This window comes from Otolemur garnettii, unplaced genomic scaffold (genome assembly GCF_000181295.1).
Source record: "Otolemur garnettii isolate 467f Iridium unplaced genomic scaffold, OtoGar3 scaffold00001, whole genome shotgun sequence".
NCBI lineage: Eukaryota > Metazoa > Chordata > Mammalia > Primates > Galagidae > Otolemur > Otolemur garnettii.
Genome location: NW_003852396.1, coordinates 32,938,204 through 32,956,316, shown reverse-complemented (window position 1 = coordinate 32,956,316; position 18,113 = coordinate 32,938,204). Strand labels below are relative to the sequence as shown.

The following is an 18,113-nucleotide window of genomic DNA, read 5'->3' as shown; positions in this document are numbered from 1 at the left end:
TTTTGAAAAGATGCCATGCATCAAAACAACGGGAGTGTAGACTATAACTCTGATGTATGTTACCAGAACTGTAGAAAATACCAAGGGACTTAATAGAAGATGGTCACATTCAATATTGAGGTTCAGGTTTGGGGCAGAGATAACTAATTAATTGAGATGGCCTTTGGAAAATGGATATTCTTTAACATGGGATTATTTTCTATGAAGGGCATTTCTGAAATAACAATTCTGGCAAAGGTATCAAAGAATAACAAAGGAGTGCATGCTGTTCAACAAAACACAATAAGGTATGGAACTCAGGAGGTGTGAAAGCACATATTTTGATGTAGAAACAAAAGCTAAAAATGTGTAGTGCTCGGATAAGAGGAATAAATATAGTAGACAGCAAATAAACTTTAGAGTCAGCTACACATAGGTTTGAATTCCAGCATTTCCACTGACTGTAATATGATACTGCGAAAGTTATTAACCAATGGATATTTTAAGCATTTAAATCAAATAAATGGAAATTAGAGCTTGTAATTGAGGCTGATGGCATGTTCTCATCATTTCCTTATTTGGCTATTATATCTTTAAAATTCTTCATCCACATGAATATTAATATTTGGAGTGAACTTAGTTTGTTAATGTATTCATTTAATGTAACATAGTACATATACTAAATTCAAGAGTAAAGAGAAAAGTGTAAATAATGCTGGCCTAATTTTTATTTTTATCCAAGACAGTACATATACTAAATTTTATTTTTATCTATATACTAAATTTTTATCTATATAAATTTATTTTATATAAATTTAGTATCTATATACTAAATTTAGTACATATACTAAATTTATCTATATACTAAATTTTTATCTATATAAATTTATTTTATATAAATTTAGTATCTATATACTAAATTTAGTACATATACTAAATTCAAGAGTAAAGAGAAAAGTGTAAATAATGCTGGCCTAATTTTTATTTTATCCAAGACAGTACTTTCTGAGCTAGATAAATGTACACTTTGTATTGTTCTCTGCCATTAATATCAAAGTGTTCAAAAGAAATATAGAGTAATAATAAATAACTATAATACTTTAGGATCTCTAATAAGTTGAAGATATACTATTGAACCTGATAGGACTTCTTCCCTCTACCACAGCATGATGGCAGGAAAAGAAGGAAGAGTGTCTCATTCTTGTCCTTCAGCTGAGAATGTGAACTTTGGCAATTCAAATGATTTACTTCTCTGTGAAAGTCTAGGAACAGCTGTGAAAGCACTGTGGGCTGTTGACTTTGGTATTATAAATAAATTTTAGTGTGTATGCAGAACCTGTGAATAAAAATTGATTAGATATATACATATATGTACATAAATACAAAATAATATACACATGCACATATACATATATGGGTACACATTTTGATATTATCTGTACATATAAACATAATAAATTAAGAAATAGCTAATTTTTAATTATAAGTTATCAATTAAATTATTAATATGAAAGCAGCATATTTTGACTCTGACATTTTAATAATTAGATTTATTCAAGGATTTTCCTTTCCATAATTATTCATGAGCTCATTTCAGCCTAATGTGACTTTCAGATGGTTTTATAGAAAAGCAATTGAGGGAGAAACTCATAATATGACACTTTTTATTTAAAAACTTGAATGTTGGAAATATTACTCTTTTCTTAAAACACTAAAGTAGATAAACTGAAAATAAACAAAATAAAATAAAATTTAAGAAGAAATACTATTGAAGAATAAAAGCAACTTATGCAAATTAAAATGTTTCAAATCTCACTTGATTGCTAACCAAAAGGATAAGGCTACTGTCCTTGGATAACTTGGAAATTGTCTACCCAGAGTTGTAATTCTATTATACATTAAACAAAGGCTGAACAAAACATCAATGTGTCTGTGTGACAGGGCTCATTATATATCATTAATCCATATAACATTTGAATGGAAATATCCTTTTATCTTTTATCAAATTTTCTAAACAGCAATAAAAAGTACATTACATGCTCCAGGACTATAGCTGATAAGAGCTAATTAGCAATGATTTGCAAGGAGGATCTTTAAAAAGTGGGTTAGGATGAGGCAAGGACTCTCACTGGGAGGACAGACATTCTAGAATAAAGAAGTAGCCTAACAGGGAGCTAAAAAGAAATCAATCAATCAAAGGACAATAGACGAGGGATCAGAAGTGCAATCCATCTAAGCCATGAGCATAGTGATAACTTATAAAGGAACATGTTAAAAACATGCGCTCTGAAACTCTAAATCAACAAAATAATAAATGTGTGTTCAGGAATATTTTGAGTATTAAATCAATAAAATATAATCCAAAAGGCAATAAACCCAATATTAGTATCCAAAATTAAATATTTTCACATTCTTGACCATTGTTATTTCAATGTGTAACAATTTTTTTCTACTTACCTGAAAAGCCTAACTGCACTACAGCTCTGCTGATAACTGATAACTCCTCTGCCCCGCTCAAGAATAGCCAGTACATGTCCATGCTGATGTGACAATGTAAGAAAAATATTGAGGCTAAAATGCTTTTTAATTTTTGTACTTTCAATAACAAGAAAAGAACAAGATTCTGAGATTTAATGATTGAGTTAAGTCTATTTTTACACTTGCAACTGAAAAATGAAATATATGTTCAAAATATTCATAATACTGCCATTTATTCCTGATTTGGCTAGTCTTACTAAGTATCTTTTTGTCTCAGCAGTCTTTTCTGTAAAATGAAGAAGTTGATAAAATTCTCCTACAAATTTTATGTATGCTGACAAAAAGATTAAAAGCAATTGCCAGGTTTGTGGACATTCTAAATTATCTGTATTCACTACTGTGTACAAATGTGTGAATTTGGAAGTAAGAAGTAGAATATGTACAAATGTGATAACTGGTTCAGAGTTGTTATTTACCAAATGTTTTACATTCAACATTTGATTCAATCTAAGAACATCACACATTCTGTTAGATGAGACAGAATGGGATTTGGAAGATATATTGCTCTGTAAAAGTAGAAAAAAACCTATAAAAGTAGAAAAGTACTATGACCTTAATAGAGTAATCATGACATAAATAAAAATATATGAAAGCTGCCTGCTCATGAGTAGTAAATACAGACTTAACAACAGTTCATGCAATAACAAAATAACACATTAAAAATTCAAAAGGAATAGATTGTAATTTAATTTTAGTCATTTCCTACGCAAGTGTCCACTGGCATAATACTAAACATAGTTCACTTTATTAAACATTACACTTCATTATAAAATAAGAAAATAAGGTATATGAAAGCTTTTCTGTCTAGTTCTATGAATTGCGAGAACTAAAGCAGAAAATGAATATAAATATACCTTAATCAGTGAAGTTATTACATAAAATTAGTGATTATTTTTACAAATTATTTATCTATTAGGAATTTCTCTTGAAACTACTACTTATCTTCCCTAAATTCACTTATCTACAGGATTTCTTAGTGAACCACTTCTGGATTCTGTTGCAGATTTGCTGGGTCTTGACACTATAGATAATGGGGTTCATCAAAGGTGGGAAGATGATGTAGATATTGCCCATGAGGACAGCGACCACAGGAGAGAGGTGCTTCCCAAAGCGGTGTACCATGGTCAGACCGATGATTGGGATGTAGAAAACCAGGACAGCACTGATATGGGAGACACAGGTCTGCAAAGTTTTCAGTCGCTCCTCCCAGGATGCAATAGCCAAAACAGAGTGCAGGATCAGAATGTAGGATATGAGAATTAACACAGAATCACACAAAAGTGTACAAATCACCAGAGCCAAGGCATAGAAACTGTTGAAGTGGATGTCAGAACAGGATAATCTCAGTAAGTCTTGGTGTAGACAGAAAGAGTGGGAGAGGACACGAGAATGGCAGTAATGAAAAAACTTCAGGCGGACTATGGGGGCAATTATGAACATGAAACTCCTAACTAAAATCCCTAGCCCAATTTTGATGATCCTGGCACTGGTTAGTATAGATGTATACCTCAGAGGGTTAGAGATTGCTGTAAAGCGATCAAAAGCCATGGCAAGAAGGACTCCAGACTCCATGAATGATAGACCATGAATAAAGAAGGCCTGAGCCATGCAGGCATCCAGACTAATCTCCTGGCTGAGGCCCCATAGGATCCCCAACACTGTGGATACTGTGGACAGCCCCATGCACAAGTCTGTGAGAGCCAACATGGCCAGGAAGTAGAACATGGGCTCATGCAGGCTTGGCTCTGTACGGATCACATGCAGTACCAGGCAGTTCCCAGAGAATACCATTGCATAGACACAGGAGAAAGGGATGGAGAGCCAAGGGTACTCTTTTTCCAGACCAGAAAAAGCCATAAGAAGAAAGGTAGAGTTATTGATTTTGGAAGCAGGTTGAACAGACATCTATTTCTGAAGATGGAATGTTCTGTAGAAAAAAAAGTAACAGTTAATTGAGATTAATGTATGAAAAGTATGAAGTAATGACTATCCGCAGACTGATTAGGTTAGTACGATTGCTTATTAGATTGTGAAACCACTCTTTTTTTTTTTTTTCAGAAGCCAAATTTCCTCTGTGCATTTACTAAGTTATGCCTTTATAGGACATGTCCTTGTTATTAGAACTTTGACTTCATCGGTTAATCAGTGTCCATATCCCCAAATATACCATCACTTCTCACCTCAGTGCTTCATATTATTAATATAAGAGAAAAGTGATTGTTGGCTTGTGATGCTCTAATAACATACTTTGAGAATTTAAAGTAGAAAAGAAAATCACATTTGGTTGTTCATGTTGGAAGTTTGGTGTAATAAATTCCAAATCAGTCCTTTCTATGTAAAATTAATGTGTGAATATGACAGGAGATACTAAGTCATTTGTAGAAGTCATTTCTCAGTCATGTTGACCTCTGTTTCAGGGACATATAAAAAAGTGTCACTCATGATAGTTATGTTCTTACCAATCTTGAAAATGGATCTTATTCTTCTTTCGGCACAGCCACTCTGAGATTGTAGGAGAGGTGAGATTTATGCAGGTGCAAGAACGTAGCCAGGGGACTAAATTCTGGATCCTATGAGATGCTAAGAATAAGTGATGCAACACGTAAGATGTCTGCTCCTTAGAGAGAATCAGAGAAAATCCCTAGGCTGTGTCCTCATGGTCAACTTTTCCATCTATCAGGTTTTGGATATTCCTACAAGTGTATGTTTGCAGAAATAACTGCTTCATCCAAGGACACCAGAAAACAAGCTTTGGACAGAGAGATCTAGAAACCTCTGTTATTTGCTTCTCTCTGAATATTCTTCACATTACCATTGAAGGTTGTCAAATATACCCTATAGAAGTTATTATTTGCTGTTAATATGAAATTTGATTTTCTTTCTCTTAATTCAGATATAAGATGTCCTCTCATTTTTGGAATACACGGCCTAAATATAGAAAACATTTGTCAGCTATTCAAGATAAAACATTGCTTAGAAGTCATATGGTTTTATATTAAGTTTATAATCCTTATAAACTGCTTCAAATCAGATGCTCTATTTTTATATTAAAAATATTAGAGGATCATACCTTGTATTTGGTAAGCAATAGAATATAAAGAACATGCTTATAAAATCAGGCTTTCTGAGTTAGATGTCCTTCATCAACTGTTGAAAGCAATGTGTCTTTGAACAAGATACTTAACCTTACATATGTTTTCTTATCAAAAGTAAAGATAATACCATTACCTATTTCTTAAGACTATCTTAAAAATAAAATTAGATAGATAGTTAAAGTATTTGGAAGAGTGAAGAACATATAATAAATGTGTAATGAAAGTAAATTGTTATTATTTCCATTTTCAAAATGTAGAAACTCAGGTTTACTTCTGCATTATTCAAGATGATACCCCACAAGACAAGTAATAAAGTGATTCTTGAGCACCTGAAATATGGCAAGTCCAGATTGATGAGTTATATGAATACAAAATACCTTCATGATCAAAGACTTAGTAGAGGAAAAAAATTTAAATGTCTCTTAATTAATGCTTACCTTAATTACTTGTTGACATACTATTGTAAATGTATTAGGTTGAGAAAAATATTAAAACTAATTTTACTTGTTCATTTTTATTTAGAGATTTTAAAACAACTAAGTGTCTCACATTGTACTTCTTTTAGGTTAACGCTGGTCTGAAAATAGATGCTTGAACATTTTTACAAGACTACCCAGATATAGTGGCATTAGTATAATTCCAAATGCTTTTTTGAATCTTCCAACTTTTCAATATCCCCATCCCTGAAAACAACTTCAAGGTCTATATTATTGAGAACATTCAAACATCCAACTTGATATTCCACAGTGTGTGGAAATATAGTTCAGGAAGACTATGGAGAAACTTTGAGTTATTTCAAGATTGAGAGCATGAAAATATGTTATAAATACCTAGAAATACTGGACAGATTAGTTAAAAACCTTTTATTTAATTGCCAGCAGTGAAGATTTAAAGGAAGAATAAAAAGCACAGGTCTACAATCCAGAATTGACATCGAGTTTGCTTTGAATATAATTGCTTATTGATCTTGGCAGTATGAGAATTTCTGTTCCAATCAGCTCAGTGGCTCACACTTGTAATCCCAGCAATTGGGAAGCTGAGGTGGGTGGATTTTCTGAGCTCATAGGTTTGAGACCAGGCTGACCTAGAGTGAGACCACATCTCTAAAAATAGTGGGGCATTGTGGCCAGCAACTATAGTTCCAGATACTTGGGAGGCTGAAGCAAAAGGAGTGCTGAAGCCCAGGACGGTGAAGTTGCTGTGAGCTGTGATGCTACAGCACTCTACCAAGCGTGACAAAGTGAGACTCTGTCTAAAAGAAAAAAAAAAAAAAGAATTTATGTTCCTCCACACAGTTAGAAACACAGCCAAGACACTGAAAAAATTGTAAACAAGTTCCAGTATAAAACTGAAATATTAACTGAATATAATTCAGAAAAAATGTGAAACACCAAAAAATTACCTTTTTGCTGGGAAAAAAATGAATTTTTTTTTTAATGTTTGGGATTCTTCGTTGAGGATTTGAAGAATTAGGTTACACTGATTGCAGTTGTTAGGTAAAGTCCCTGTTGTAATTGTGTCCCACCCCCAAAATGTGTGGCATAACCATAATCCCCCATCCCCTTCCCTGCTCCTCTCTCCCCATCCCTCATTCCCCTAACCCTTCTCCTTGTATTAGATCATTTATTGCCTTCAAATTAGAATTGAGTACATTACATTTTTGTTTCTCTATTTTTGTGATGCTTTAAAAAGAATGTTTTCCACCTCTGTCTAGGTTGATATAAAAGATGAAAACTTTTCATCTTTTTTAATGGCTGCAAAGTATTCCATCTTATACATATTCATTAGCTTGTTAAGCCATTCCTGGGTTGGTAGACATTAGGTTGCTTCCACATTTTGGCAATTGTAAATTGAGCTGCAAAAATAATCTAGTGCAAATATCCTTATGGTAAAGAAATTGTTTTTCTTCTGGGTAGTCACCTGGTAATGGGATTGTAGAATCAAATGGGAGGTCTAATTTGAGTTCTTTGAGGATTCTCCAATTTTCTTCTAAAAAGATTGTATTAGTTTGCAGTCCTATCCCAGTAGTATAAAAGTGTTCTCTTCTCTCCATGTCCATGCCAGCACTGGGAGCAAAATCCAAATCAAAACCACTCTGAGATATCACCTAACCCCACTGAGAATAGCGCACATCAATAACTAGACTTTTGAAAGGAATCTAACTAAAAAAATTCTTTATTATATATCACCTTTAAGGACTAGAAGGACTTTAAGGACTAGAAGGAGTGACTGTTATGAAGTTTTCAAAGACACATTGAAAAGACTTTCTCATTGTTGTACCTTCATTAGGACTGGGAGGCCAGTCATGTAGGAGGCAGACTCTGTAGGCAGAATCTGTACATCTGAAGAATTTCCTGGGAGGGCTTTGAAAGCAGAAAAACAGGGTCTGTTGCTTGGCCTTGAGGTCACCAGAACCCTTTACCCCCCAAACTTGGCATCTTGTTTTTTAGTATTGTTAATTTTTACTTTATAGTTAGAAAATCTTATGCATGTTTTGTTAGACTTACTGATGCCAGATGGCATTCTTGAGAAGTCAGTAGATTATAAATGAACTATTTGTACATGCTGTGTGGCAGTAAAGATTCCTCATATAAGCATGAAATAAAGATTTCTTGCTACATGCCTGAGTGAGCATTAGCCACCCTACTCTTCAGAGACATTCTGACCACTAGTTTATCTCTGTGTCTCTGCCCTGTACAATTTACACCAATAAATTTTTGTAGTTAGCAGGATGGGTCTTCGCCTTTGGGAAAAGCTGCTTAAGGTAAGACTAGGCATGGCTAGAACTGAGTGGAATTGCTCTACACAGTGAGTATGAGATGCCCGTGAATAAGAGAAGGGTCATGGGGAACTCCCTGTCTCTAGAGGAGCAGTATGTTATGCTCCTGAAAACTGTTATGGAGTACAGGTACTTTCATAAAGACAAAGACTTTGTAGTGCCTATTTAGGGTGATTTCTAAGCATTGTTATTGGTTTACTCCTGAAAGGAAAAACCAGTTAAATTCAAAGGTCTGGAAGGATGTAGGCAGGGCACTATGCAGGGCCCATCAGAGGGGTGACTGTATAGAGTCAGAGGTTTGGACTTCTTATAATCTCATAACTGTGGCATTAGAGCCTTTGCAATCTAGCTCTAACACAGAGAGAAAATCAGAGACTGTACCTTTAAGCTCTCACCAGGAGCCAGCCGCTACAACTGAGATGCACCTACTTATGATGCAGGTGGACACAAGGGGTGGAGGTAAGATGGCAGACTGCAGCCAGCTTTCCACAGAGGCTCCCATCCAGAAGGAGAGTTAAAAGTAAAAGATGGGAGTTTAGCAAGCAAGCTGATGGTTTGGAGCTGAGCCAAGAAAGAAGGTGGGAGAACACAAATCAACCCTGCTGAGGCAAGACTCCCAAGATACAAACAAAAGGTACTTAATCCATTGCCAAGCAGATGGGAGTTCCCTCCCCATGAGAAGGGCTCACAGTATACTCCATGCAAACAAGCGAGCAGAGTTTAAACATCCTCCCATTCCATCCCATGGGAGAGACTCTCTAAAAACTGGACCTCCTACCTAATTTAGGGTGCCCTGGCACTCTCCTGCCAGGCATAAAACTCTATAAAACTGTATATATTCTCTACCTGCAACTCTGAACTCCCAGAACTCCCCTCCACTCTCACCCCAAGGTCTGGAAGCCTGTCCCCCATGGAGTCCAGATTCTTGGGCATTTTCTCTAGAGGTGTGGACAGGAGAAGGGCCCTTGCTTAGCTGTGCTGATTCTGTGGCATGGGAGTAAGAAGAGGATGGTCAGCTGAGAGGGAACCATACAGGAGTGGCAGTGGTGGTCCCAGGCATAGAACAACAGCAGCAGTGGGAACAATAAGACTCACACCCCTGGGGCTGCTATCTGGGACAGACATGCCCTGTCTCTCTGGGCAACCAGAGGAAGCCAGGCACCTTCTCTGGTGGCAGCTACCAGCAGATGGATCTGGGACATGAATAAAGGGAGACTAGAATACACACTCGCAGAGCTGGCAGACTTCCAGGGAGGGGCTCAGACAAAGGACTGCTTTACTGAGGGTAAGACACCCCTGGCCCCCAGGGGATCGTAGCTAAGACAAAGGTAGGCAGGCAGAGGCAGGAACTGACAGCTCGGTCTGAACTCCAACTGCTACTGCCCAGAACTGAGTTGGGGTTTCTATCACCTCAAGCAGCATCTGATAACCAGGACAGAAACAAACTCTGCAAAGTTTTGCTATTCTGCCAGCAACATCAATTGGGACTGGAACTGAGAGAACCACCCCAGACTCCATTAAACACCCAAGGTTGTCAGTCCTCACCTCCCCCTGTCAGATAATGGCCAAGACCAGCAACCTGGCTGAGGAGACATAAATCTCTCTCTGACTCAGGCAGGCATAAACCCCTGGGCATCTGCTCATTGGGAGGAAATGGGTCACAGCCCCAGCACCACTGGGGTTACCAGTGACTAGGTGTAATAGAGGTGCACAGTGGGGAAGGAGGCATCCACCTTCCCAGACTACTTTATTTGCTGGGTTGGTCCTTCTGACCTCATAAAATACTGGAGACAGTCATACCTGAGCTGCCAGCAGACCCCTGCTTTCTAGTTGCCAGAGATCTTTTGAACTCCCTTACCTGAGACCAGTGCTGACTGGGACAATTGATTTGGACCTCTTGAACTGGGTGAATCACCCGAGGACTATCCAAAGTGGTACCCTGGGTGTGTGGTTGTGGGAAGGTGTGATTTTCATTTTCCAATTATTGACTGTGGGGGGCAGAGTGACTTAATTGCTGGTATTTCTCCACAGCTGAGACTTCAACCCAGAGTAACTGATTTACTAGGGTAGAACAGAGACCAGCTGAAAACAAGGCAGAACGACTTAGCCCCACCAAACCTAGGAGGTCCCCAGTTTCTCAGGCTGTAGCACTGTACAAGTCCTTGGCAAAACTCTAGGAGAAAAGAAAAATGGTATAAATTAAGCATGGAGCAGAATCAGTGGAAAAACTCTAGTAACATAAATAACCAGAGTAGATCAACACCCCCAAGGAAGGACATGGCAGATGCAACTGAAGACCCCATCCATAAACAGATAGTTGAGATGTCAGAAATTGAGTTCAGAGTCTGGACAGCAAATAAGATCAACAGAATGGAGGAAAGGAGGGAATCAGAATTTCAAATTATTCAAAAGATGTCCCCTACTTATGATGCAATTTCTCCCCTAAGTAGCACTACTTGTTCCTATGAAACTGAAAGTGAATTGGAAATTACTGAAGGTGAAAGTGAAGAGAAAAAGTCTGATATATCTGAAATCCAACATCTTTTGGAGTGCAGTTGTCAACTTATAAGTTCTCAGGGTCCTTTACCCAGAAAGAATGCTGGAACTTTTCCAGCTTTGGCCACTGATCAACATGCTCGGGGTGCTGTGCCTTCTGTGCTGCCCCTTCCAATGCAGCCATCCCTTGCTCCACCAGATATTCAAGTGATAACAGTGGTTAAATTTCCTGTAGGTTCAGACATGTATAATATTCTGCATGAAGAGGCCTCTAACCATCAGTCTTTTTTAAACCCTCCATGTACAGTCACACCTGAAACTTTTACTTTTCTTGTTCTTAGAGCAACTAATGATAATGGAGATATATAAGTTTCTTATTTCTAGGTCCACATGAAATTCTTAAGGCTTTTAAAGGATGCTGTTAATGCCTATGAACCTAATGCTCCATATGTACAAGAGTTCTAAAAACTCAGTGTCATGATCATTTATTAATTCCCAATGATTGGGATACTCTGGCTCAAACTACCTTGTCACCTGGCCAATATTTACAATTTAAATCATGGTGGAGAGAGCAATCCCTGAAACAAGCTTGGTGTAATCGAGCTATGAATCCTCCTTCATTTAACTTTGAACAATTGACAGGAACAGGACCTCACTCGGAGGTTGGATCATAGTGTAATTATGCCAATGAATAGCTAGCACAGGTCTGTGAAATTTCCTACATGGCATGTCTGAGATTGGACTGAAAAGGAGAAATAAAACACTATTTATCAAAGATGTTGCCATTAGGATCTCACAGAGAATAAGACCCGCAATTGAAATTGTATATGTAAATGAAGGGGACGACCCACTCTCTCATGGTGTGTCGCAAGGTTCTTTATGTTCTCCTGGCTTAAACAGCCAGCTCTGCACATGCGCACTGTACATCAATGACTTCTTTAATAATCATTACAATCCATAATCCATCTCATGACTAAACATCTTGTGACTATCTCAGCATCAGGTCCTTCCTAACCCAGAGTCTAGCAATCTACAGATTAACTAACACTACTTTATCTAACATAATCCTCCTAACATAATCCTGCTAATGACTTAATGGAGAACATGTTGTTAGCCATTACTTCTTTGTTCTTATTTGATGAAGTCTGAGGTTCTGGGGGAGAAAGAAAGATTGAATACCTGCCCAACTGGCCTCACTGTCCGGAAGCATTTACTTTAATCTTTAAGCAAGGCATAGTCAGGAAATTCCTAAGACATACAGAAACTTGTTTGCCAGCCTTTGCTCCCATGTGGACCTGAAGTCAGGGAATTTTTACACCACAACCAACCTGGACATGTGAGATTCTACCTCAGTTTCTCACAAGTATGCCCGCACAAAGTCTTTTCACTGCTCTTTCTCAAACAGCTTTTTTGGCCAGATTTCGCCTGTATTTTTGCCTATATTTCCTCTTTCTTTTTCTTATTGGCATTCATATCAGAAATCATTAAAGCAAAACTGGAGCATGTCTTTTGTTCACCTTATTAGTTTGATTCACCTTCTTACACAGGATATATAAAATCAAACAAAAAAATAAGTAACAGAGCAAAAGATCCAACAGAACTTCCAATAAGACCATTGATCTTAAGGATTCATTTGTTCTATTCCATCTGCCAATCCCTTCAAGATCTCATCACCATCCACCTTTTCCAACTTATGTTGAAAAGTGTAATACACCTCATTCTGTAAATTCACAATGTCATTAGTCAAATTCTCATGATTTAACAAGTGCTTCCTAACTTTCTCCCAAGGAAATTTTGTTTCATTATATTTTACAGGGGTAATACAAAAAGTAGTCATGTTCTAATCACATTTAAGTTTTATCTGCTTTTTTAAACTAACCAATTCATCACCCATTATAACAACAGCCTGTTCCAAATCAGAAATTTCATTAGATATTTCAGTATCTATTTGTTTTTGAGTAGTCCGTAATTGTTCTGAGTTTTTGTGCCAATCATCAACAAAGTTCTGTGTCTTTATATTTTGTGTCAAGGTGACTCCCACTATTGCAGCAATTGCAGTAACAGCAATGATCCCCAAGACAGTAATCAACAGTCCAATAAACCAGCGACTTCTCTTCAGGATTCACTCAGCTAACAGCTGCAATATTGACAGGGCCGGGACTCCTACCATGATCTCGCCAAAGTGACTGGCAGCCAAACTCCAGTTCGAGCTCTCAATAAATACAGTTGTTCCTTAGAGGGATCAAAACTCATAGATTTATTAATACAAGTAAATAATTGACAAGCAGGATGAATAATTCTCCTGTTTCCTTGTTCCAATTTACATTTCCTTTCAGCCACACAAGAGGTAAATGTAGGCAAGCCTGAATATATTGAGTATCTTTGACCTCTAAACTCATAGTGTACTGATTATTCTCAGGCTTGTAAGATGGATCATGCCTCCAGGCTTTAATGGCCTGCATGGCAACAGAAACCTTCCAAAAATGAACTTGCTTTGGATAACTTCCAAGACTGGAGGAGGGAGGTGAGAACCCACTGGTGGGTGGAAGTTCTCTGTAGACAAAGACAGCTTTGCCGTAGGTGTAAGCTCACCACTGAAATTGTATAGAAGCAAGAAATGACTACTGCTCAGGGTAGCAAGTAGTAATCATCTTAATTTTTTGACCTCCTTATGTGGTAAATTTGTCATGTACACCACATTAATCAATAATCTATAATTAACATTCTCTATTCTTATCCTTAACCTTCAAAGGAAAAACTATGTCTGGAAAACTAAGATAACAAGCTACAAACTACTTTCTTTATCCCTTAAGCAACCATGTGTCATCAGGTTTATATCTTAAAGTTAAAAGTCAACAGGCATTGTTGGGGGAGCAAACTTTTCTTCCATGTACTCAATTTAGCTCCAAGAAACAGGCTCAATGACTTTGTTTCCTTGTGGCCTGGAGGCTCCTTGCTGTATAGATGTAATTTTACATCAACCTTTGAGCCGTATCCCTTCACAGATGGGCTGTTTACCCTTATCTGGCAGGTCAAGCAGCTGCATAGTCAGAATTCTCTGTAGGAGGCTGTTACTGCCTTGGCTTCAGGTTCTGCTAGGCTAACCAAGGCCTCAACAAAAGACACAATACTCACAAGCCATTTTACCTTATTTCCTGATTTCAACTGAGCACATTTTATGTGGGAATTTATCCCACACCCACTGTTGCTCCAATGCATAGAGTACCGGTGGCTATTCCAACTATATCTTTCTTTGATGGATACCTGTAATTCTCCATCACATGTTGACTGGGACAGTGAATGGAACAGGAGCATCAGATGAGGTTTGTAAACTTGCAACAGGTCCCCAATCCACTATCTCCCCATATGCGGTATTTATCAACATAAAGGGATGTTGTCCTTTACATTTCACCCAATGAATCCAATTATGAACTTCTTTAAAAGAATGCATCTGGCACGGCAGTAATTCTGTATTAGCGAGCACATTTTTAACTTGATGTTTTTCCCACGTATATGTACTCAACATATACATTTAAGACACCAAATATGGTATGCTGAATAGATGTTCATATGAGCTCACCCATGCTTGCATAACCCTATGGAGACAGTGCATAGAGTTACCAATACAAATGGGGGGACTGGTTACTCCAGTCATATAATTAAAAATGGTAGTACCTTCTTTTTCTGGTTTAAAAGGCCCCCTGGTGTCATAGAAGCCTGGATGCCAGGCAGAATCATTACTATAAACAGGTACACTAGGTTCCAAACCAACTGACTCCTCTTACTACAGGAGGGTTAGGGACATATGTCCAATAATGAAAAGTCTCTCCCCTTGCTATTGTTGATAAAAAACAATAACAGCTAAACAGAAATTAATAGTAGTCATTTATTGTTGGGTTTTATGTACCACCTTCAAAAGTATCACATAATTTCCTTAACTGACTGCAAGTAATGTCAGATGATTTAAGTGTTCTGTGTAGAAAGTTTCATCTTTCTCTCTGGGGTTATCTAACGCTCATCCTGTTCAAGTTGGTTGTTGCCATTTCGCTGCCTTCTTCTTCATCTTACTTTTGTAGTATTCTTCCACTGGGCAGTGTCGTAATTTTAAATTCTTATCTGGAACCCAGAGTTTATTATCTCCTGTAGAAATATAAGCATAGCCTCTTCCCTAGCATATAACATTTGCTGGTATCCATGAATTTGTTAAATCATCCTTATAGACAGTCTGATTTAATGTAGGAGAAGTAATTTTTATCCAATGTTTATGAGCTGGAGTTTCATTTTTGTTGTTCATATTCAAAAAAGTTAAGGTAAAAAGAGCTGAAAATAATCTATTTTGGGGGGTGATATTATACTGTTCTGCCCCTTTTTTCAATTTTAAGAGCATTTCTTTTAAAGTTTGATTTTTTTTTCCAATAATGGCTTGTCCTGTACTGTTACCAGAAATTCCAGTAATATGCTTTATATTATGTAATTTTAAAAAGGCTTGAAATTTGTTAGAAATATAGGCAGAACCATTATCTATTTTTATAGTTTGAGGTTTGTCCATCACTGAAAAAGGTTTCTAATAAGTGAGAAATTACAGCAGCAGCTTTTTCAGATGTCATTGCTGAAGCCCAAGAAAAATGAGAACAAGTATTTATAGAGTGATGGATATATTTAAGTTTTCCAAACTCTTGGAATTATGTGATCCATTTGCTATAACTGATTAGGTAACAATACCCTAGGATTAACTCCTATGGGTAAGTGTGGAGCTGTTAGAGGCTGGCAAGTAGGGCAAGAGCATATTATAGCTCTGGCAGTATGCCATGAAATATCATGTCTTCTTTTTAAAGCTTGAGCATTAGTATGATGTAATGTATGCTCCTACTGAGCAGACAAAACTAAACCTACTAATTGATCAATAGTATGATTGCTTAATGCAATAGCTCCTGGTAAATTGAAATGGGATCTTACATGTGTGATACAAAGGGAGATAAGATCTATTTCTAATTAATTGTTGAAGAAATGAAAACAATAAAGTAAGTTCTTGTGAATTAAATGGCAATGTAACAGTTTCAATAGTTTTTACAGCATGAAAACTATGCTCAGAGTCAGAAATAATGTTAATAGCTTGATCAGTAAAATCTGTTAAAAGCAATATAATAGCAAATAATTCTGCTTTCTGTACAGATTAATAAGGAGATTGTTGCACTTTGTGGCCATTAGGACCCAGATATCCAGATATTCCCATTTTATTTGCATCTGTATAAAAAGTTTCTTCATGTGGAATAGGTTCTAATTTTACTATTTTATGTAAGATCCAAGAAGTTTTTTAACAAATTGAATTCCTTTATCTGGAGGAAAATGATTATCTGTTACTCCGATATAATCTGATAATGCAATTTGCCATTAAGTATTTAACATAAGTAAATTAGAAATTTGATTATTAGTTAGAGGAACAACAATTTTTTCAGGATCTCTTCCTACTAATTGCCTTAAGCGTTGTCTTCCTTTTAATATTATAAAGGTCATTTTTTGTATGTATGTTTCCATCTTTTTAGATGCTTTATTAGGTAAAAAACACCCTTCAACAAAAGCAGTTTTCTGCACAATCAATCCTGTAGGAGAGTTCATTGATGGAAAAACATAGATGTAAAAATTATTAACTTCAGAGATCTGATTTAATTGAGCATTTTTGAATATGTTCCTCAATCCACTGTAATTCTTTTTCAGCCTCAGGGATTAATTTTCTAGGGCTACGGAGATCAGAGTCTCCTTCTAAAGTTGCAAAGAAGTGGCTAAGTGAATAAGTTGGTATACCTAAACTAGGTCTCACCCAATTAATATATCCTAATAAGTTTTGAAAATCATTTAAAGTTCAAAGAGAATCTTTTCTAATTTGAACTTTTTGTGGAACAACATTTTGAGCAGTAATGTTATATCCTAAATATTCCCAAGGCTCCTGAGTCTGAACTTCATCTTCTGCTAATTCGAGACCATATTCCTTACATTTTGAACATGCAATTTATATAATTCTTGTAGTTTCTCAGAGGTAGGATGAGCTAATAATATATCATCCATATAATAGCAGTTTTCAACTGAGCAACAGATTCAGTGCAGAGCTCATTGTTCTCCTGGAATACTTTAGTAAATAACTGTTTAATTTCCCCTTTATGATCTAAATGCTGCCAAGCTCTGATGCAGACATCCCTTACTTGTATTATCTGCTCAGGGGTAAGAGCTGCCTGAGTGTTCACTCCTTCAAAAGGTCCAGTCCCTGTTAGTTCTTCAAAAGTGAATCCACCAGCAACTCTGTTTCTACAACCTTGTGCTCTTGACTCTTCAGCCCACTAGGATTTAAACCAGATATACTGACCTGGGCTCAAAGTAGTATGAGCCAAAGTGTCCCAAATTAAAGAAATTAAGTGGTGGTTTCCACAATAAGAAGATAAAACCCCCACCACACAGGATGAATTGGGCCCTTAAGCATGAATTGTGTCTTTCAAAATTCTCAATATCTTAATTGAGACTTCAGTATAATTGACAGCAACATTGCCTTGCTCATCAATCACCTGGGTTTCAGGCATGACTAAAGATTCCACCTTTACTTTTCTAGAGGTAGTAGAAGCCTCTGAATCCTGAACACTATTAAAAGTATCAGGCTTGACCTTAAAATGAATTCTCTTAACAAAAGTAGGGCTATTAGGATCAGGCCAGACTGAATAGAATGCTGGTAGAGCAGTTTGGCAGTTTAGAAGTAGAAATGGCAAAAGGAGCTATGGCATGGGGCCTGAAAATTTCTGCATATCGAGGCCCAGTCTGCCATTTTTCTAATTCCTGAAGCTGCTTTTCTATAGATAAAAATCTTTCAGTAAATAACTTTTTAAGTCTCCTTAAAGTCTTCTGCATCAGAGACATTGGTAATACTGTAGTCATAATCAGTTTCACTATGCTCTTGATCAGACAAGTCCTTGCCTGGGGGACAATGTGTAGAACCGCCCAACCCATCAGGATTTTTTAAGGGTACATCATATATAGCTTGTTCAGCGTGTGCACCCTCCTTGGTAATCAGAGGGGGTGTGGAAAATCATCAAGAGTACTGTCTGTATCAGAATTAGACTGCAATGGTTCTAAGGCACCTGTAACCAAATAATAAGCAGTCCAAACCTCTCTACTAATAAATTCTCCTTTTGGGTGTAGTCTTTTAAGATCTGTTTCTACTTTCCTCCACACTTTAATACTTA

The 18,113-nt window shown here is 36.8% G+C and overlaps 1 protein-coding gene across 1 annotated transcript; it reads right to left on the bottom strand.

Moving 5' to 3' along the window:
• Positions 1 to 3,474: 3,474 nt before the first annotated feature.
• On the bottom strand, positions 3,475 to 4,422 carry LOC100953389 (olfactory receptor 51V1-like). The gene has a single exon (XM_003781437.3). The coding sequence runs from the start codon at positions 4,420 to 4,422 to the stop codon at positions 3,475 to 3,477; it is 948 nt and encodes a 315-aa protein (XP_003781485.3).
• Positions 4,423 to 18,113: the final 13,691 nt, after the last annotated feature.

Excerpts from the sequence above, each read along its gene's own strand:
- LOC100953389 (XM_003781437.3), bottom strand. The coding sequence starts at position 4,422 with ATGTCTGTTCAACCTGCTTCCAAAATCAATAACTCTACCTTTCTTCTT.